Source organism: Psittacula echo (genome assembly GCF_963264785.1).
Source record: "Psittacula echo genome assembly, chromosome: Z".
Taxonomy (NCBI): Eukaryota; Metazoa; Chordata; class Aves; order Psittaciformes; family Psittacidae; genus Psittacula; species Psittacula echo.
The window spans coordinates 43712408-43736092 of NC_137742.1; the positions used below are offsets into that span (position 1 = coordinate 43712408).

General features: G+C 39.7%; 1 protein-coding gene across 1 annotated transcript in view; it reads right to left on the bottom strand.

The window, feature by feature from the left end:
• Positions 1–23243, bottom strand: part of RASEF (RAS and EF-hand domain containing) — a gene marked incomplete at both ends in the record, with an annotated part of 32433 nt that extends 9190 nt beyond the window's left edge. Inside the window, 9 exons of the mRNA XM_080638438.1 lie at positions 311–402; positions 2388–2472; positions 3370–3438; positions 4218–4333; positions 4938–5015; positions 5981–6076; positions 8372–8462; positions 9237–9383; positions 22894–23243. Coding sequence (XP_080494564.1) covers positions 311–402; positions 2388–2472; positions 3370–3438; positions 4218–4333; positions 4938–5015; positions 5981–6076; positions 8372–8462; positions 9237–9383; positions 22894–23243 — 1124 coding nt within the window. The remainder of the gene's footprint in view (positions 1–310; positions 403–2387; positions 2473–3369; positions 3439–4217; positions 4334–4937; positions 5016–5980; positions 6077–8371; positions 8463–9236; positions 9384–22893) is intronic.
• Positions 23244–23685: the final 442 nt, after the last annotated feature.

A 23685-nucleotide genomic window follows, 5' to 3' on the forward strand; every position in this document is an offset into this window, starting at 1 on the left:
AGCAGGGCAAGCATTGCACCATCTGGCAAATATCTAATAAATATTCACAGAGAAGGACATTAGGCCCACAAACCTTTGTAATAATAATTATTATTACAAAAGGAAAAACCAGACATACAGCCTGAGGATATGACCAAAAATGCTAATTTCCTAAACACTGAGTAAGCTAGAGGTCATCAGTAGATTTTTGTAGTTTCTTGGAGGCATGGAGGGGAGACTGAGAATCAAACTACAATCCCGCAGCATTTGCTCTTCTACAACAAGTGATGCCCTACCCTTTTTAAACTTCATAAAAGTGAACCTAGCTTACCTGTCGTACCGTGAGTTTAGAGGAGACTGTCCACCATTAAATTTAGGACTGCTTCTAGAAATGGTACTCCCCGGTGAAGTGTTTGCTAATCGCTGTGACAGATACATAGCAAATGCATAAGTTTGATGAACACAGTATAAGGATCTAGATATTTCATGAAAAAAGTATGCATCACCAGAATTACTACTGTGTATTTTCATATATATTCAACTATTCATTTTTAATTTTTATATAGGATTGGATGTCAAAAGGCCCATTAGGTACAGCATTTTAGGCTACAATGTTACCTTAATACCGAAAGTGCTAGCCACACTCAACCAAAAAAGACAACTGAAATTCCAAGAGGATGATTTCATTGATTACATCTGAAGACTTTGAAATGCTAAACTTTGAAAAGTAATATTAAAAAAAAAAGGCATGTTGACTACTAAAGTGAAATGGCAAATGCCACTAACTGAGCTAGTTTCAGTAGAGGTACCTTCTAGTTCTTGAGATAGGTAGTGGAGAGAAGGAGAGATCTCAAACAATAGCACATGACAGCATATTTCATACATTCAGCTGTTCCTTTACATGTTTACTCACTGGGAACAATTTCCTCTGTATTCTCTGTTATCTGCCCCCCTTATATTTCACGGCATAGCAGAAACGAAATGGTGTTTTTTGTTGTATCTGCAGTGAACCTCTGGTAGCCTGTATCAGCAAAAGGCACTGATGTTCACTGGTATGATAAGCTGAAATAAAGCAATGACCCTATTTTCTCCTTCCTGTCCAGTACTTTCTCTGTGGGCCCATTATACTAGCCCCATCCTTCTAAAACAGTTAGCTGCTTTCCTGATGATGTAAGGCTGCCCAATCATTATTTTAGGAGTTTAACAGATTTCCCAATATTGCAAAATGGTAGAGTAAATTTTTTGTAACTTTCAAGCTTTCCTTTCTCTGGTTTGGAGGGTCCAGAGTTACATCCATTACAACAGATCCCCATATAGTTGTCCCCATTTAGTCCCCATATAGACCCAAAGGGGTCTGACTGAGGTCCTTATTATCAGCAGTCCCTGCTATTCCATTTTCCCAGTGCCTTGCCTGGATAAAAGTTTAAATTAGGTTAAGACCTTGCTACTGAAAAACATCAGTTTTCTGAAAAAGTGTATTTTCAGTGGTAGGGCATTCCCATATACACAATGCAGACATACTCCCTTTTGTCGTGGTTTAAGCCCAGCCGGTAACTCAGAACCACAGAGCCGCTCGCTCACTCCCCTGGCAGGATGGAGAGGAGAATCGAAAGGATGTAAAGCCCACAGGTTGAAATAAGAATATTCCAATACCTAAAGTATAATACAAAACTACTACTACTACCACTAATAATGATAATGAGGGAAATAAAAAGGGGAGAGAATATAAAACTAAAAGGGGAAAGGAAAACAATAAACAGAAGTGATGCACAATACAACTGCTCACCACCCGCCAACCAATACCCAGCCCAACCCAAGCAGTCATCTGGCCTTCCAGGTGACTCTCCCCAGTTTATATACTGGGCATGACATGCTGTGGTATGGAATACCCCTTTGGCTAGTTTGGGTCAGGTATCCTGTCTCTGCTTCCTCCTGGCTTCTTGTGTCCCTCCTCTCTGGCAGAGCTTGAGACACTGAAAAGTCCTTGATCAAGGTAAGCACTACTTAGCAACAACTGAAAACACCAGTGTGTTATCAGCCTTGTTCTCAGACTAAAGCCAAAACACAGCACTGCACCAGCTACTAAGGATGAGAAAAATAACTTACAGCTGAACCCAGGACACCTTTAGTGCAAGATAAAGTGATGTTTTATTCACCTCATCAGATATATTTGGTCAGCACATTAAAAAAATCACCTCAGAAAGTAGCTGCGTTCTAACAAAAGCCCGTTATTTCACAAAACATAAGTAAAATCTAACTAAATTCAACTACACAATTGTATCCTCAGAGTGAATCCACTGAATAAAACTGATTTTTTCTGAGAATCCACTGAAGTACAGACCAATTTGCATTTGGTGTGTTAATTCTTAAACATTCTAGTATAATATAACGGAATTAAAAATACATACCAATGACCTGTTGTACTTGCTGAAACTGTTTTCAAGCGCACTTCTTAAACCATCATTGCTGTCATGTAGCTTTCTATTAGCTGATCTAACAAGGAAATATAGTTTAACTTGCAAGAGTAAGGTAAGCAGAACATTATGTAATTCATCACAAAGAAAATTTAAAAAAAAACAAAACAAAACAAAGGCTAAAAGAACCTTTTTGCTTTTCTTTACATTGAAGAGTAACGTGGAGCTAGAAATGTGTGTTGCACACTCAAACAAATGATTTTACACAAAAAAGCACTGTGAAGTTTAACCTACAGTAACAGTCTACAAAACCCTGTTTCTCTTCTTCCACCACGGTCTGTGGTCAGCTGAGGGGAAAAAAGACACTTGTAGGAATGGCCTCAGAAAACACAGCTATGGGGTAGTAGACTGGTACAGTCATTTCTGAAATACAAAATTGCTAACCTTTAGGTACTGCTGAAGTGACTGTAAGAACAGGTGTGATTCAGCTGCTTGAAAGAAAGAGCATGCTCAGGATAAAGCATTTAACTAAAGATACCAGAAAACCTACTCATTGTGACCCTCCTTGAAAATAAGTCTGTGCACCATTTGTATAACTCCATGCACTTAGTACTTTCCTGATAACTATCAGACAGGGAATTACTGGAGCAGCAAAGTCAATAAAAAATAGGAGCCAAGTAATATAGCATGGATAGATTCAAATCTGATTAAGCTTATCATGAAGAAATGAAAATCAGTGAGGCTAGGAAAAGAAAGAAAAAACAATGAAGAGTTAGTGGCTAAGTAACACAGTAGAGTTAGCAGCATGGTACCTTCCATGAAAGTTGAGCACAGTACCTTCTACGAAAATTGAGGCCATTTTTGTATTTTTATTTCAGATTTTTTCCCTGGTTTTTGCATACAAAATATATACTCCCGAATAGGTTGGGACATATATAGAAGTTTGTGAAAAAAATCTGAATTACTAAGAACTTACTGAAGTATTTCAATTTGTCTTTCCAAATTATCTCTGTCTTCAGTATACTCTCGGATAATTTCTAGGTCTCTGAAGGAAAAGAAAAATATATCTATCTCCAATAATTTTTACTTTACAGGATATATTTTTTTATTTTTATAATATTGCTTTTGGCAGATGACAAAACTTAACAGTCAACATTTATAAGAGGTGATAAATATACAGTGGGGAAAAGATACCATTTCAAAATATTCCTGAATATAGTTTTTCTATGTTCATATTTTTACTGAAATACATAAAAGTCACTTGGTAACTTCATTGATCTCTGCCATTATATCTCCACAGAGACTGTGAATGAAAACTAAAAAATCTACAAAATAGCTGTAAGAACTGCCACTTCTCCCCTTGAAATATCTTTTTTGTTATCAGAAGATAGCCACATAATGAAACTGTCATTTACACTCCTTTAAATTAGTATCTAGAAGCAGCTTCCATTCACTTCAGAAAAAACTGATTGAGACTGATGTGTGAGGCTTCCAAAACTATTCTCCCTAATATTCACACAGATACCCGAGTACAAATAATGAAGGAAAAAACTGTCTGATGGTAACTTTGAATCCTAACTGAAATCCCAGTAAAATCAATAGGCTTCCCTGCAAGATTATGACAGTTTGCATCATGAACAGAACTTTCTCTGTCTGAAACCTGACAAGAAAAGTGAACAGCAGTCATGACATACTTTGCAGGGTGTCAAATGTGTCCTCTCATTGATGGTAACAGTTACCAACTGCATACATACTTACTACTACATCAGACAACAGATATTTTTCCCCTGGTGAAAATATTATCATGTAGTGTTATTACATTACCTCTCAGTGTTCAAAGTCTGATCAGCATACTCTGTTTTCAAGCTATCTAGTTCACTCTGTAGAAAAGCTATATTTGTCTGTGCTTCTATGAGATCTTTCTTAAGTTTCTGATTTTCCTTAAAAAAAAAAAAATGAAGACATTAGACATTAGCTGTCAGTCACCTGCATAAAAATGTTGACATAATGGTAATACAAAACATACCAAAATTAAATTGAAATACTCCATTCCTGGCAGTGTTCAAGGCCAGGTTGGACAGAGGCTTGGGTGACATGGTTTAGTGTGAGGTGTCCCTGCCCATGGCAGGGGGGTTGGAACTAGATGATCCTAAGGTCCTTTTCAACCCTAACTATTCTACAATTCTATGATTCTATGATACAATAGAAAATCTGAGCATAAAGGGGGAAAGAAAATGGAAGAACTCTAAATCAAGTCAGTAAGTTAGCATACAAGAATCACTGAATTTTTTTTTTTCCATTTCAGTTACACAAAAATGGGACTATATCATCTCAAGCCATTTCTAAATGTCATACCTAGAATGTGTATGCATTCATGCAGAACAAGGGTTTTTCCAAGTTAAAGATCCTCATACACTTACCAACAACTTTAGAATTTTATTTTGTATCTTACCAGTACTAAACTTAAAAAAAAAAAAAAAAAATCTCTATTGCAGAGGCTAAAATGGAGATTAAATTACTATATTAACTATCATCATCTCTTACCAGCAACATATCATGCATTCTTTTTTTCAATTCAACCACATCTTGCCTGTGATTTACATTTTTGGACTGCTCCTCCAACTAGAAGGTAAGGAAAAAAAAGCACAATTAATGTAAGCTATTGATTGTTCTGATTCAAAGTACATTAAAAGTAATATAAATCATATTAAATAACCCCTAAAACTTCTTAAAGCTATTAAAAGTTTTTAAAATCCAGGATTTTCTCAACTATATGAGTAGGCAGTATGAGTAGACATTCATGTTTCTTGTGAGAAATTTCCATTTCTATCAATGCTCTTTTAAGTTCAATTCGTATGAAGAAACAAAAATATATTCTCATTGGATGATATAATACTGGTAAAACTTATAGCAAAAAAATGTGAAAATTAAACCCAAATTGCAAAATAACCCTAACCAATATTCATATCCAAGATTTCAGTTTACCATAAACTTAGGTATCAAATTAAAAGATCAGATTGGAGTTAGGTTCAGGCTAGTACTAACTAGTTACACTAGTAATTTCAGTTTAGAATTAAGAACTTAAACCCACTTCTACAGTCAAGTTTGAGAGAAATAACTAGCTGCTCTATGGCACTATATTACTGTAAATTACTATATCTGAGTTGCCAATTTCATCTAAATCTATAAATTACAAATATTTATTGGCAATATATTAGATTATTTCTAATATATTACAAATTTATACAATAATATTTATAATATATTACAAATATGTTACAAATACAAGAGTAGGTAACTGCAGTGATAACAACTTGATGAACCTAGAAAAATATTCAGCCACATAATTTGGCTAGGGGTTGGTTCCTTTCCTAAATATTTCCATAAATTACAGAGATGAATGCAACAGCACAGAATGACAACACAACCTAGAAGATTATTAACAGGCGCCATTTACTAATGCACATCAAATTAAAAAGCTAAAATTTAAAGAGCTACAGTTAGGATTATCCATCTTGGGGAAGGCACTTTGTAAGGTCTGCATCTCATAACACACTTTAAAAACTCTTGCCATGACTTCAACTTACCATTTTAAGTTTTTTTATTGTCACCTGAAGATCCCCAACCTCAGTATCATACTGGCGCCTCAGTTCATTTAGTGCTTCTTCAGCTTTTCGCTTCTCCTGCAATATTTTTAATCTTATTAAAAGTTGATAAATGTTTCAAATGTTATTAAAAATAAATAAATAAATAAATAAATAAATGCATTCATCAGTTTGGAAACCACACACTTTCCCTTTAATGTGTGTAGTCTTGTGTTTCCATTGAATAAACCTGGTCCTTCCTCAAGATCCACAGATTCTGATTCTGTAATTCTAGTCCACTTCTAAAATATTCATAGAAATAGAATGGTAAGATGGAAGCAAAGTTATGGGCCAATTCAGTGTTTGTTGCTTATGTCATAGTCTCCTGTGCTTAGCTTTCTCAATTTCTTAAAGAAAAAAAATAAAGAGAAATGTTCATATTTTATTGTACATGAATTTAGGTGTGCATTGCATATAGAGATGCAAACACACACACCTGTTTTTTAAACCAGTCTTTTGCGGCTCTGCATGCGTTGTGCTAATAATAGCATTACTGTGCCACCATCAGTTACTTATTTCTGGCCTTCTTTTACATTTTTTCACTTAGAAGTGCTGGAAAGTTACAAACTTATCTTCAGTAAAAGGTCTGCTAATGACAGTATCTTTAGTTTTATATAGCACTTGGTCTGAATATCAAACCAAGAACAATATTCTGAGATTCGTTTTATCAACACAGAGATTTTGAAAGGAAATTACATCAAGCACAATGAGAAAAACGGTATGTTTTGCATGCTATAGACGACTATGTGTTTAACTCACTCCAGTCATTCCTCAGGGCCTTCAGTGCACAGTTTCACAACACAAGAAACCAGAATGCAGCAGCGATAACATAGACAATGAGACAGGCTGAGTTTTTATATGGAAAAGATAGTCATGGACTTAATTCAAAATTCGGTCCTTTCCTGTAGGTGATGCTGACCATCTGTGTGTTAAATTGTAAGAGTGTATTAAAACAATAATCAAAGTAATCAGATTAAATTGGATTCTCTTACTGTTGGCACCCATACAGGACTCCTAAGTAGTGTTTGGTAACTATTTCATTCTCTTGAAGAGACAAAATACAGGATAGCCTCAATCTGCAAATACTATCATGCAAGGGCAAGTGTCACTGTGGCTTGGCATGAGTGAGATCACTCTGACAAACAATTCCCTTGAGCACAGGCATTAAGATTAATGGCTTAGTACAATCCCACAAAGTAAATACCTTACATTTACTCTCAGGGCGTTTTAGTAGGTGGAGTATGTGGAGCTAGCAGCTAAAGGGAACACTAAGGAATGAAAATAAAAAGAGAGCTGTAAGAAACAAGTTACAGCCCATCTTTCATATCTATAGCTAGGTGCGAACAGTAAAATAGCAATCCATGCAACTCAATGACAATTTGAGGACTTTTCAGCGTGAGAAACACAGGCTAGATGTGGATAATACATAGCAGATGGGGTTTTTACACGATGATAGTACATAACTGTGGATGATCTCAGAGTGAGTGAATACTCACACATCCCAGTCATCTTTTTACAGCAGTGAAAGAGTCTTCAGGGCTTTTCTCAGTGATTTATCACTTCTGCAGAACAAAAATTTTCCAGAGCAAATGTATTTTCTGAACATAAATGCTTAGTCTCTGGAAATGGAAAGTTTACCTCTACTGAGAGTGCATTATCATTAGTTAAATACATTATTACATGCTTTTATTTTCCTGGGGTGATAAATTTAACAGTATATTTTGTTTCTAGTAAAAAAGTGACTTTTATGGTTTGGTAGGTTTCCTCATATCTAGAAAAATATGCCATTTTCTTCAAACCTTTCAGAATACTGTTTACCTTCACAGATCAAATACTGTGAACCATTTAAAATCGGCAAGTTGGCAGACTTTTGCTTCTGATTCTGCACATGCTTTGGTTAAAGAACCCGAACCAAGTATATAGACATTCAGTATATTGTCTGTCCTACAAAGCAATAATTATGCCCTTAGTATATGTTTTAATTGATGCATTTCTTACATCCACAGTTTCACAAACTGCTATTCTTATGCATATTATCTCAAATCTGTTTCTAGTAATGGTTTCAGAAATAAATATCTCTAGGTCACCATATTCTCACAAAAGAAAAAGACTTTTTTTTTTGGTTTATTACATCTGAGCAGCCATTCCTTTTTGGGAAAGCATTAAGAGAAAACATGTTCGATCTCTTGGATAGCTTCTTTTCGTCCAGGCCCAGCCTTCGGCAGCTTTGAGTCAGCCCATCAGGATCAAAACACACATCAAAAATCAATCCTGCTTAATACCACTGGGAGTTTATGAAATTATTATGAAATTCCGTACATATAAAATACTCACTTCCTTTTTGACTTTATGCTCTGCAGCCTGTATCCGTTGTTCCATCTCTTCCTCCAGCTCACTGAGCTGAACTGCCGCTTTATCCTGAGCTCTAAAATTTAAAAGTAAACACTCTCTTAGCAATTGCCCTCTGGCTTGACAGAAACACTGTGTGAAACACATCTGCCTACCTCAGCTGAAACAAATCAGAGATAGACATGGAAAGAGTTTAAGATTGCCTAGACCTTGAAACTGGTACGGTTGGGAACCAAAAATCACAAATTAATTTGAAGATACAGGCAAATTAGATTCTAAATAACAGCTGACAGCTGATGATTAGTATGAAATGCATCACATCTGCGTTTTGAAAATTAAGTTACAGAGATAAAAGGCCCCTCCAGTTATTCACTGAAGAGACTTCAAAAGGATAACTACAGCAGCTTGCATCACCCATACACAAGATTGTCCTGTTCAGTTTTGACAGTATGATGTGAGATTGCAAATGATGAGTATCTACAACAGGTAAATACTCCCTGTGAAGCCAAAGAAGCAAAAACATGTTTTCTAAAATGAAAGTATAATGCGTATGGTATGTTAAAACTCAAAAGTTACACCCAAGGAAGAGGAGTCAAAATGTTTTAAGCCATTAAACATAAAAACAGAGCCAGTAAAACTTTGGTTCAGGACTCATCTAAATTATGAACATTTGCAAGCTGCTATATGTGCTTATGCACATGTGTGTGCACATAAGCTAACCTTTGAACTCAGTTTATGGAAACACTCCGTACGACATATTTTGGCATTAATTCCCAGGAGTTTAACCAAAAAAAGTGTGACAGAGAAAAAAGTAACTGTATAACTGACCTAGAAACACAACTTGATATACCTTTTTACTGCGATGGCCAAAGTTTCCATCTCTGTGCTTTGAAGTTTGATCTCTCGGATGAAGTTCTTAATGACATGTTCATACGGCTGTATTAATCTTGGTTCCACTATGTGTATGTTCTGATACAGAACACTGACCTGCTCTTGTCTGAAAAAGAGAGATACCATTTTAACTCACTTACTGGGAACAATGTTCTATGACAGGTTTGAAAAATGTATTACAAATTAAGATATTCCCCTTTTTGCGTATTTCATGGACTTTGAACATTCATCAGCATGTCTGAATTTTTCTAAACTATGTTTCCCCTTCCTGCTTCTCTACTTTAATACAGTTACTATATAAAAAAAACTTTTAAGCTTTTTTTTTTTTTTTGTACTTGTATTCATCGTATATTGAAGTGTGTCACTGGAATAAGCTATGTTGCATATCAGATTTGTTGCTGGACCTAATGCTAATCATAATCCATGAGAATTTTATGGCTTTAGGAGTCTGCTCAAGAAATTAAAATGGATATGAACACCAACCACCTATGCTAAAATGTTTAAATGTTTAAATGTTTAAAGAGGGGAGAGGGAGGTGATCCTATCTCCTTCAAGGAAAAAAAAGTTTGATGTTCCCTCAGCTGTTTGACTTCTAATATTTACATTTCTTCTATCAGTGCATGGCAGGGGTGCAGCAGCTGCAGGGGAAATGAGCACACAGCTCTTTGGTTTAAAACAAACTGCTCTGGTCCAGCCAACTGCACTCCTCATATGGCAATATAGCAGACAAAATGCTGAAACAGCATTTTGCACTTCCAAGGAAAACTGAAGCCAATTGCCATGCAGATACACTGGAACCTGAATAGGTATTCAAGAACTTAAAAGGAAAGGGAAGATCAGGTCTAGAAACACGGAGGAAGCATGTCAGTGGCAGCATATCAGTGGCAGAAAGAAAACAAAAATAATGTTTTTCAAGTTCTACTCTAACACAGGATCTAATATATCATGAACACATGACCTCTTTTTGTTGTTAAAGAAAAGCCTAAACTCTGAATTAATGATCCTCCTTGTTACACAGCTTTTGTTTTCCTATCTGTTATGGAGCTAGTGCCATTTAATACCTTCATCATGCACATTTCATCAACAGTGTATGTTTTCTACATTTTTCCCCCACATAATGCAGTTCCATAGAGTATCAACAGTGCAGCAGTCTGCTTCTTCTATGATTGATGTGATTTCCCCAGTGAAGTTCTAACTTTTTGTATTATAAAAGTACCATAATTGTTACTATAGCTCAGACTTCCATTTTAAACAACTGAAGTACTTCAGGACACTCCCTGTAAAATCTGTTTCCGGCTGAAATGCTGATGTTCATTTCAATATACAGAAATGTAACATCAGCACAAACAAATACAGATTCATTGATGCCAGGGGTATTTCTGCGTACACACATTTCTGTCTTGCAAAGGGTTTCCTTTATATAGCCTAATGATTTAGCTGGATTCAGTATTTCCAGAAGTTAAACTCAGTGTAGTGCTCCAAATAACTTCTAAGATATGCACACAATTTCTTTTTCCAAATATATTTTAAACAGAGTTATGTCAAAGGTCAAAAACAGTCAAAACAATGCTCATATTTATCTGAACATTATATTCTACAAACTATGTATAAATAATATATCAATAAAAAACTCTCCAAATTTAGATTTACTCAATTAATAATTCTCATTTAGAAACAGTTAAGGACATTTTCTTTAGCAACATCTTTGCGCTAAAACAACACTGACATTATCAGCACCATCAGAAATATTAAAACTAGGAAAAAAAATTGTAGACTTAAAATCTGCCCTACTTTCACTCAATGCTATTACAGACATAGTGATTACATACAGACAAGTGTGATTAGTTCTGCACTAAAACGTTTACTGCAAAAAAAGAGTGTTTTGGAACAGTTCTGATGATAATGCGTATCACAAAATAAGTCAGAGGCTTGGGTTCACCAGATCTCAATTAAATTTCAAGTGTGCAGCAGATCTGTAGCATTTAGAAATGGATTTCCAAGTAGATGTAGCTGTGTTCAGTGTCTCAAGGTATCAACATTTACAGAATTCCTACTGCCTTCCCATTAGGTTGGGCAGGCTTGAAGCTGGAACCTGGCTGTACTTCTGACATTACAAAACATACACTTTCTGTAGTGTCTTCATTTCAAATTCAATTTATTTTTTATATTTGGAATGAGAGCTAGCAACGAATACTGTATTTCATAAATTCCTAGCAGTGCAGCAGTTGTCCTTCAGATCTGCAAATTGCTCACCAAAACAGCTAATAAACTATTCCAGAATAGTTTCAAATTTTAGACGGAAGCAGACATATGCATATCCAGAATTAGCTGCTGAGGAACATCACTTCTTCAAACACTGTGGAAATACATGGCATTCTTTAAATGAGTCACATGTAAAATAGAAACAGCACTAGCCACAGCAAAATGGAGTTTATGCATCTTCCAAGATAAAATTCAGATTTAAGATTCCAGATAAATTCAGCCCAATCTAGGTCAACACATATGATTTTTAGAAATATGTAATACAAACATTAAATCTGTGCTCTGAAATTTTCTTTTTTCTTTTAAATTTCCTTTAAATTTCACCCATGAGATCCTTGTTTCCTAACCTTGCTAATAACCTTTTTCCCTAGAAAGCAAGCAAAGAGTAGGAAAATTACTTGTTTCTTGATGATAACAGAAAATATTGATTACTACAGCAAATGTTTTCTTGATTCTCTTCCAAACCACAGGTCATTGAAATAGGGTTGCATCCTTAGGGATCTACATTACTTTTTTCAGAAGATTACAGGGTCATTTTGATACTCCCTATTTCTCACTCCATCTTGTGCAGGATTAATCAGCTGGTGCCTTTCAATCAAATAAAGCTATATGCATAAAACTACACAGTACCTCAAACTGTACTACAAATCCTATGTTCAAAAATAGCACATGCATAATGGTAATATGAGAGGCCTCCTAACATACAGAGTATTAATGGAGTAGCAAAAATTGAAGGTACAGTGTCTTATGCTAATGGGAACAGAGAATCAAACAATTGGTCTGGCCTTCACTTACTGTATTTTGTACCAGAAGCAGAAGACATTTGTAGTGGAATATTTTGCATATCTGTAGTGGAAAGTTGCAGCAACTTTCATTCTCTTTACAAGAATGCCATGGCCACTCCCTCTTGCAGCTTCTTTTCAAGTGTATGCAAATACACATACCAGAACTGAAGATAGAAATCAGTATGTCCCTGCTGCCAAGGCTCGACCATACAGCAAATCTGCTTTACAACGCAGAAGCACAGTCGTTGTGAGAATTTACTGTCCCTCTGTGATATAAAAATCTCTTTGCATTTATTATTCCTCCTTAGCCCAGTGACCAGCTACCATCCAGATGGATTCAAAATATGTCAGTGACCCAGTTTTACGAGGCAGTACTTAGGTGTAAGAAGCAAAACAATACGCATACAACCACAACTATGCAGGATCCTGGAAAAGGCTGGAAGGCTCTTTTAAACTGAAACTGGCCACTAAAATTCTCAGTGACACTTACATGAGTGCTTCTACGGCAACTTTATGGGAAGTCTTTATTAAAAGCATGTCTCAATAACTACTGCAGAGGAGGAATTATAGTCATGCAACAAAATTGATGAGACTCTGCTTAATCACTTATGCCTTCAGCAAGAAGTAATACATTTTCATCAATTGGGAAGACTGCTATTGATTTAATCGCTCCAAGTATATGTGATGAATTAGCAGCAAGCTCACTGTGATAGTATTTTATAGACATACAAGATTTGAGAAGGATGAAGCAATATACCCCCCACATCAACATGCAATAGGTATTTATTTGATCGTTATGAGAGGAATTGCCTCTTTCCATATTTTCAATCACCCCTCTGTTTTCACATGCTTTGGTGACACCAGGATAGATTAGTTGGAATGAATATTGCCCAACTTGTTTGTTTGTTTCCAGTTCCCCTTGAATAAATGGTATTTCTGCAAATTCATTAGTTACTCAAAATTATTTATCATGGAAGATTTCACAAACAGATTCCACCAAGCTGACTCCTGAACTCTGAATAGTCTATCCTTCTGCTGGACAAAAAGGCAACTAGAATACTCTTACTTTAGTTTCAGCAAAATTCGTGAGAAATGCTCGGGTTTGCCCTTTCAAAATGGTCTTTCTTGAAATCTTGAAATCACATACATGGAGTTAGCTGCACCCCTTTAAGTTGCACACTAATACTGTGCATTAGTATTCCGGAATATTAATATAAAGAGCATTTTTTGATATATGGCATGAAAGAAACTGTCCCATTGGACCATCTGGCACCATGCGTACACCACCTACCATGCATGCTTTTCTGCTGCCTCTACAAAGTACAGACACAAAACAGTAATACCCAGAAAAGTAAAGTATTCTGGTCAAAAGCTGCTCTTGCTTTACCTTACCTCATTGCAAAGGTTTTATAATGTAAGCTGTCTGTAAAACTACCTATTCGTGAGTGCAATTAGCCGATATTTGCATAACTTGACATGAGTTAACTTATGCTAAGTTACAGTACTCATATGGTTTCAGACTTCCTGAGAAAACTGCAGAAAGAAAATAAAACTGCCCTGATGATAATGCAATTTATAATATGATAGATTTTAAATATCATGGTAGAATGCAGAATGAGCAGAACAAACTAAAAAATAATAAAAACAACCCTGTAAATCACAGATATCAAATACTTAGATTATATTAAGTGGCACAATCTCATTTAACCCACAGAGCTACGCTAATTCCTATTGATTCATTTATTATTTTGGTTTTCTGAATATACAGTGACCATTTGCCTAATCATCCACACTCTGGCTACCCTGGATTTGGAGAAGGCTGAGGTTCTTAATGACTTCTTTGCCTCAGGCTTCACTGGCAAATGCTCTGACCACACCACCCAAGTCTTGGAAGGCAGATGCAGGGACTGTGAGAATGAAGACCTTAGGCCCACTGTAGGAGACGATCTGGTTTGAGACCATCTTAAGAACCTGAACATATACAAGTCCATGGGACCTGACGAAATCCTGAAGGAGCTGGCAAATGAAGTTGCTAAGCCACTGGCCATCATATTTGAAAAATCATGGCAGTCAGGTGAAGTTCCCGACGACTGGAAAAAGGGAAATATAACCCCCATTTTCAAGAAGGGGAAAATGGATGACCCGGAGAATTACAGACCAGTCAGTCTCACCTCTGTGCCTGGCAAAATCTTGGAGCAGATTCTCCTGGAAGGCATGCTAAGGCACATGAAAAACAACAAGGTGCTTGGTGACAGCCAGCATGGCTTCACTAAGAGGAATTTCTGCCTGACCAATTTGGTGGCCTTCTATGATGGGGCTATGAAACTGATGGACAGGGGCAGAGCAGTTGACGTCATCTACTTGCACTTGTGCAAAGCGTTTGACACTGTCTTGCATGACATCCTTGTCTCTAAATTGGAGAGACATCAATTTGATGGGTGGACCACTCGGTGGATAAAGAACTGGCGGGATGGCCGCACACAAAGAGTTGTGGTCAATGGCTCGATGTCCGGCTGGAGACCAGTAATGAGTGGTGTCCCTCAGGGATCGGTGTTGGGAGTGGTCTTGTTCAACATCTTTGTCGGTGACTTGGACAGTGGGATTGAGTGCGCCCTCAGCAAGTTTGCCAATGACACCAACCTGTGTGGTCCGGTTGATACGCCAAAGAGAAGGGACCTCAACACGCTTGTGAGGTGGCCTGTGCAAACTTCATGAAGTTCAATAACGCCAAGTGCAAGGTCCTACACCTGGGTTGGGGCATCCCACGCACAGCTACAGGTTGGACAGAGAAGAGATTCAGAGCAGCTCTGTGCAGAAGGACTTCGAGGTGTTTGTCATTGAGAAAATGAACATGAGCTGGCTTCAGTGAGCACTCACAGCCCAGAAAGTCAACCGTATTCTGGGCTGCATCGAGAGGAACGTGACCAGCAGGTCGAAGGAGGTGATCCTGCCCCTCTACTCTGCTCTCGTGAGACCCACTTGGAGTATTGTGTGCAGTTCTGGTGTCCTCAACATAAAAAGGACATGGAACTGCTGGAACAAGTCCAGAGGAGGCCCACAATGATGATCAGGGGACTGGAGCACCTCCCATATGAAGATAGGCTGAGAAAGTTGGGTCTGTTCAGCCTGGAGAAGAGAAGGCTGCATGGAGACTTCATAGCAGCCTTCCGGTATCTGAAGGGGGCCTATAAGGATGCTGGGGAGGAACTCTTCATTAGAGACTGTAGTGACAAGACAAGGGGTAACGGGTTAAAACTTACACAGGGGAAGTTTAGATTGGAAATAAGGAGGAAGCTCTTTACTGTAAGGGTGGTGAGGCACAAGGAAGCTCCATCCCTGCAGTGTTCAAGGCCAGGTTGGCCAGAGCCTTGGGTGACATGGTTTAGTGTGAGGTGTACTTGCCCATGGCAGGGGAGGTTGGAACTTGATAATCTTAAGGTCCTTTCCAACCCTAACTATTCTATGATTCTATGATTCTATGAATGCAGCTCAGAGAGAGTTGATGGAATTTATCAAAGAAGAGTGACTCCACAGTTGCTCAGTATCTTACACGTCTTCTCTATGTATTTGACACAGCGAGTATGCTACATTACCTGGGCCTCTTGGTCTGACCTCAAGGGCAGTATTTTCAGCATAGTTTTCCACCAAAGACATACAAAGTGAAATAGGCTAGCAGAAAACTGGAAGGAATCAAAAACATGCCAATGATGTTATAATACCAGCTTCCCTTACTCACATGGTAAGGGTTCAGTGTTTCTTTTACTGCTATTTGCATATGTTGTCCTGGGTCTGCTTTAGAAAGGTGGAGACTGATGAGTTGACCAGCACAATTTCAGGGCCTCTTCGTGCACAGCACCGTGGGGAGCACAAAGCAGCAAAACAAGGCAACAGCTAACTCAGGTGGGAGCTGCCTGTGGGCTGTCAGGCTTAGCTGGCAAAGGTTGTATTGAAAGATAAGAAGACCAGACCACAGCATTCCCCAGCAGCACTGTTATTGCAGACCCTTCTGTGTACATCTATATCTTTCTCAACATTATCCCTTGTCAGTTACTGATCTCTGTCTTCTTTCTTACCCATGTTCTTACCTGCAGACTTAAGGTCTCCAAGCATTTTCTCTTTGTTTTCTTGAACCAGACATCATTCAAGGACTAGGAAGATGTAGTTTCTATTTTAGTAGGTGCATGTAAAAGAGAAGATAATCACCACTAAAAATTTTATTTCATGCTGATTAAGTGCTCCTGTTCCTAAATTCTAATGGTCCCTTCCCAGTGAGAAAGTCAGCTTGCAAAATTACTCTTATCATTTGCAGCAACTCTGTTCTGGTATAAGCATGAAGGGATGAAACATACGGTGCTCTGAGGTGGGTGGTTGGAGCAAAAGAAAGATCAACCATTACGCATCTGATGATTGTCCTTACACTTGAGACCAATAACCTATGCGTGCTACCAAGAGATGGAGAAATACCTTTTTCTGAAAAGCAGACACACGGGACATGCCACCAGAAAAGATCAACCAAAACCATTTCAAATTGGAAAGGATATATTTTTGCCACTGCTATGTACCTAACACCTTCTCCTAGATAAGTGCCACGAGAAAAAAATAATTACATGAAATGTTAACACAGTGTAAAATTCAGGTATTTCTCAACCTGAAGCACTATGGAGTTTTAGTTAATGCCATCTTTTCTTTTTCTGTATCTGTTCCTTCAGAAATAGGCTGCATTAAAAGAAGACGAACAGATCTGCAGTGCTCAGATGGGAGAGCCTGCCCAAAGGCTCATTCCCAGGGAGGGGATTTTTAGTGTTTTCAAGGAACAAATACTGTTCCCTTCCTAAAGACAGAGGAGTGATTTGCAGCCACTGGAGCAGGAATGAAATAAACTGTGGGACAGAGAGGAAAGATGAAGCCTGTGGAAAAGGAGAATGCTCCAAAGGATATGGTTGTGACAAACAACCATGTGACATGAAAATACCAGAGAATAAATGTTACAGAGCTAAAGTTATTTGGCACAGATGCTGTTCTGATTAAAGCAAAGAACAGAAGAGCAGTAAAACCTGAGGTAGCTCAGAAAGTCTTCTAGCACACACACAGGGCATCCATCACACTTCCAACAGAGCACATTTGTCAAACCCCTGTCATGAGATGCATTATAAGACATCACTCTACTCTAGGTTACCCTGCTCTTGCAGGGGGGTTGGACTAGATGATCTTTTGAGGTCCCTTCCAACCCTTGGGATTTTGTGATTCTGAGATCCCGTCTCCAGCATTGTGACAAAGGAGGACCCTGATTTTCCTCAGGATTTGCCTTTATCCAACTCTCCAGGGAACACACTTCGACTTCCAAGGAAATCTCTCTAGTGTGCATATCATGGCTCATCATCTCTTGGAAGTAAACACAAATTGCTGATAAGAGTTAACACTGTGCTGTTGACTTTGGCAAAAATCCATGCTAGCTCATGACGGCAAAAGCGCAACAGGTTTTACACAGCTTTTTATGCAGCAGAGCCCCTCTCCTTTGTTGTCACACAGCAATACTTGCCATGAGCATTGCCTGCTTTCACAGTTCCAGTAGCACATGATAAAAAAAGCACTCTTTTCTTATCATGTCCTCCAGCTCCGCATTTTCTATACAGCTCCAGATGACATGACTGGGGGAAAACTTGTTATCATAATCACATTAGGACCCTTTGGAACTGTATGATGCATGAAATCTCACAGTCTGGCATCACTGAAATCAGAGTACAATGAATAGTCAGCTTGGCCCAAATTACAAGGCACACAAGTAAAACAGGCCCCAAAACTAAAAAGTAAACCAAAAAAAATATGAGGGTTTTCAGAAGCAGAAGAATCTAACTTGAAATTGGGGTACAAACTTTCTTCTCCAGATTCATTCACTCATTCATGCCCATATTAATTTAGTTAATTTTCCAGACTCTCCAATTTGCCAAATATCACAGAAAATTCACCTGATAGGGCTTAAAGGGATTCAGTTTATCCCAGAGCAATCCCATAATACACAAGAATCAGAACCAACTAGGTTGGAAAAGACCTTTAAGACCATCAAGTCCAACCATTACCCCAGGACTGCCAAACCCACCACTAAACCGTATCACTAAAGGCCTCATCTACACAATTTGTGAACACTTCCAGGGACAGTGAGACCACCACTGCCCTGTACAATGTGCTCCAATGTCTAACCACCCTCTCTGTGAAATTTTTCCTAATATCGAATCTAAACCTCCCCTGGCACAGCTCGAGGCCGTTACCTCTTGTTCTATTGCTTGTTACCTGGGAGAAGAAACCAACCCCCACCTCACTACAACCTCCTTTCACATCTAGGGAGTTATATGGTGCCCCTTGAGCCTTCTCCAGACTAAACAACCCCATTGCCCTCAGCTGTTCCTCGTCACACTTGTGCTCCAGACCCTTCACCAGCTTCCTTGTCCTCCTCTGGCCCCACTCCAGCACCTCAATGTCTCTCTTGTAGTGAGAGGCCCAGAACTGAACACAGGATTCGAGGAGCAGCCTTGAGTACAGAGAGAAAATGCACACAGCACACACAGTCCCAAGTCTTTGTTTTTTCCGATTTAAGGTCTTTGACATTAAAATTTAAAATCTATTTTCTGAAAAGTCTTTCGCCTGTAATTTACAGGCCTATATTTACACAAATAACTGTTGTAGCATTCATAAGCGCAGGTTTTCTCTTGAAGTGCTGGTGGATGCCGGATCACTCTTTGCTCAGGCCAAGAATAGAAAACCATTGCTGCAGGAGACTTTCACGCATGCTTAAAGGAACTCGTGCCTATAGTAAGAACATAAATAGAACACATTCCTTTAGCAGCATGGAGGGAACCCTTCAATCTTTTCAATATCAAGCCAGTGAGGTTGGCCACAGATTAAAAAAGAATGCAAGTGCCCAGTAATACGGTGAAGGGCTAAACCCTTCCAGTGCACACAGTACACTGGATCACTCACGGCCTGGTGCATCAAATAGGTTTCTTACCTTTTTTTTGTCTACTTCTGTACCATTGCAAATACTCATTAGAGGACAAGCTAATTAACATGCCAAATTCTCAATAAAACAGATCGCCTGTGGCTCACAAAGATATGCTCCATGTGGCAATTCACTACATAAAAAAACAAAGGCACTGCAACCTTTTGTGTTTAATTACTCATTATACCTGATACATATTCACTAAAATCTGACCTCAAACATTTTATTAAGACATCAGCCTGTAAGACTTTAGACTTTCCACTTTTTTGTGCTACAAACACAACTGCCCACTAAGCATACATAAAGAGTAAGACAAACAATACTTTGACTCACAGTGAGCCACTTTACCAAGAAATTTACCTGAACTTAGTCCCAAAAAATCTGTTCAGATGGGAAGGGAAGGAGCAAGGCTGAGAAGGTTCTCTTTGATGTTACACTTCCCATTTAACTGTAACTGATACAACCACAGCTCCAGTACAAACTTGGATGTTTTAAAGTATAAGCTAACAGAACTGTACAACTGATATACCAAACTACAGAGAGGCAGGATCTATCCCATAATAAAGCTATCTTTTTCAAATTACCTAAATTCAAACTATGCTTATTGATTTTAGTACCTGGAACAAGGCAACCCCTAGTAGTAAGCAATGTTGCATCGAATGTCTGCTACTACACTAAGTACTGGGTCAGGATATTGACCTGTCACGGGGTTTGACACATCATTATGGAGCTTATTTACAGCTTTTAAAAGCTCAGTTGCAGAAAGAGAAGCTGAACCATGTGTATTGGTATCAGTGAAAAATTTTCCCTTGATGTCCATGCGCACTCAGTCAAGCTCAGGAACGGTAAAGACCACAGATGACCTGGCTTCAGACCTGGTTTTATCTCACTACTTCAATCTGCTGTGCCTTGTTTCTCTCTGTATAAACCACAATAGCACTAAAGCACGTGTCCCAGCGTTTTGCTAGACTAGGGCCAGAAGGCACAGCATTTTGAGGGACTGAACCCTAAAATGATTGAGATTGAAACCACATATGAACAAGATAAAAATTATGGACAACAGTTTGAGCAATTTCTTCTTTTTAATTACTTTTCTCATGGTTTTCAATGTCAATGTTACAGCAAACATATGACGACGTATGTATGTCCACAATGTGAGGGCACCAACTGGTTTATAGTATTGAACATAAAGGTGTGTTCCAAGCAAGGTCTGTACTGCCTCTCCCTAAAAAATAGCAACAAACTGATAAACACAATAAATATGTAAGATAAATAACTTTTCCAAAGTACCAGTTTGTACTTTACATGGTTTCGTTACTTTCTGTTGCTTAAAATCAATCGTATGCCCAGAATCAATCGTATGCCCAGACTCCTCCAACAACTGCAGTACCTTCATGACCTGCATAAGTGATCCTGATAATTTTAGTGGGACTACTCACATGAAAAGAAAAAATTATACGTACATTTGAACAAAAAAAGTTGCAGGCCACAAATGGAAAAAAGTTGGGCCATAACACAGATCTGCTTCTAGTACTTCAGGACAGAAAAGAGAAGGAACAGGGAAACAAAAGGCACACTGTTCTCCAGCTGACGTTTACACACACACACCCCTAATAAATGCAGCCAACTACCAAGGATGGTCAAAGCTATTTACAAAGCTGAACATGAATAGGAAGCACTTACATCAAATTACTGCCCAGCTGATACACACGTATTTAACTATCAAAATCTAGTTATGTTTACAATTCTGATGTATAAAGACTCATAACACATGACATTGTGTCATGATGAATTTAACAAAACTTAAGGACACGTCTGCACAGTAAAGCCAACAAAAGCTATTCCCCTTCTCTCCTACCATCCTCTTAGACAAACAACTGGACTATATTGAAACTGTTGCGGCAAAGATAGTAACCTAGATACTGAGATAGCCTTACTAATCGAAAGGAGAGAGATGCTTTCACATGCCACCACTGTTCATGAGTCAGATTTTTTCCATCTATTGAGTTTCTGTCTGGGTTTAGGTTACGTCACAAAGTGCTTCCGCAAATTTTCAAGCAGACCTTTCTTTTATTGTTTTCTTTCTGCAGAAAGCAAATCATACAGCAAAGACGGCATCATGAACTGGGTAAGTAAAGACTGTATGAAGTTACTGATCTGTCTGTAACACTAACCATTCTTATTTATTCTTCCAGTCCAAAAAGGAAAGAACAGTTGACTCAGGCTGTGCACATGACTAGCAGGTTAAGTAACTGAAAATGTCTCTGAATAAATGTTTCATCTCACAATCAGAACACATTTTTAAAAATGGCTAGAAACAAATTACTGGGGTAGATGAGAATTTAAGGTGCACTGTATGGAAACTGCTATGATAAAAATTTGCACTGATCTGTTACAAGTTCCTGTAAAAAAAAAAAAAAAAAAAAAAAAAAAAAAAAACCAAAAAAAAAACTAACAAAAAAAACCCAAAACACAAAAACAAAAAAACCCCAACCAAACAAAATAGAAAACCACCACACACACACCAAAAAAAAAAAAAAAAAAAAAAAAAAAAAAAAAAAAAAAAAAATTAAAAATAAATAAATAAATTAGAAACCCAAACTTGCACATCTGATTTGATTGTTACAAAAGTTACACAGAAACCAACACACTTTTTGTTAGCTTCTCTGTACCTCACAGCCAGGGCCCACTACCACTACAGTTGACACAGTCTCTTTAGATATATCCATGTAGTATTTTTAAATGCCCCTTAATTAGCTGCCAAGACCTCGAACTCAGATTGCTGGTTTTCCATCTTAAATTACAATTTTTAAATGAAGCAGAATCACTCTACTTTTCATGGGTGGCATTTGTATATTAATTTTGAGCACCTCAGGTTTCAGACAGATTACTGCAAATCGCCAAAATGTGCTTCTGTAAACTGGAACCAGCTTGGTACAGACAGGCCCCTGGGAACTTCGTTTAATCCCAAACCTAACTACCATCAATTGTCTTCACTTCACTGACACTGAAGGCAAAGGCTGTGTCACGGACTTCAGTGAGCTGCCCAGACCGACAGCCGTACTTGGAGACAGGGGTGGTGTTGGTCTGCCTTTGAAAGGAGACGGAAGACAGGGGAGCAAGAAGGATGCTGGGCCGGTCAGGGGGCATCTGGGGAAGAAAGTTTGGTTTGCGGAGCTGGCAGCACCTTATATCCCGAGCGCTTCACCGGCTGGGTTTTCCCACGTGGGGCGCTGGTAAAGCGGCAGAGAGGAAGCAAGCAAGCGGCTGCACGCTGATAAAAGAGCTGGAAACCCTCAAAGCCGAGGCACAGACGTGGGGAGGGCTGTGTACGCCTGCGAGCACGGCGGGTGGGAGGTCAGCCTCAACTCTGGTACGGCCGTTCCGCAGCTGGGCAATTGCAACAACACCGGCGCAAGCTGCTGCCCGACGTACCGCTCCCCCTCCGGAGGGCGGCAGAGGCAACTTGCCGCCAGACCCCCCGGGAAGGGTCAGCCCTGGCACCCTGGGGCCCCGGCCCCACGCCCACCGGGGGGGACTGTTCCTGTGCCGCCTCGGACGGGGCCGGACATTACCTGGGGATGTACCTCGCCTCCTCCCCGAGCCGCACCTCGAAGTCCCTCCAGGGCTGCTCCAACCCCACAGCGGCGCACGCCACCTCCTCCTCGCCCTCCAGCTGTTCGCCGCCGGGCCGCCAGCGAGTGGCGCCGCGGAAGCCGCGGGCGAACTCGGGAAAGGTGATGGCCCCGTCGCGGTCACTGTCGAGGCGCTGGAAAATGGCCTCGGCCTCGGCCGGCCGCACCCGCAGCTCGGCGCACAGAGCCGCGAAGTCTTCCCGTTCGATGCGACCCGAGCCGCTGGCGTCGCAGGCCAGGAAGAGGGCCCGCAGGCGGGACAGCTCGTCCCCCGTCGCCTCGGGATCCATCGGCCGGGAACACTCTGACCGGGACGGGGCGGACCGGGACAGGGTAAGCGGCGGACTCTCGAGCTGGCAGCACCTCTGCCGTCGGCACAGCGGGGCGGGCCGGTCCCTGCTCCGCCCCGGTACCCTGAGGGGCCGGACGGGGCCGGGAGGCGGGGGCCAGGCCGCAGGTGACGGAGCTTGGCAGCGGCAGGTACGGGGCAAGGCCGTGGGCGCCGCCGGGCGGCCCCAAGCCGAAGACCTGCCGGTGCCAGACCTCCTCGCCGCTATGCCGTCCGTGGTGCCGGGGCAGACAGCTGGTTCCCGTGCGCGCCGCTCTGCCCAGGACTGCCAAAAGCGCAGGTACTGATCACGAGCACCACAGGTTAAAACCACGTCCCACCTCCTCTCAGCAACAAAGGGAAGTCCTAGTGCTGTGCTGCCACTGTACGGTGTTAAATCGCAT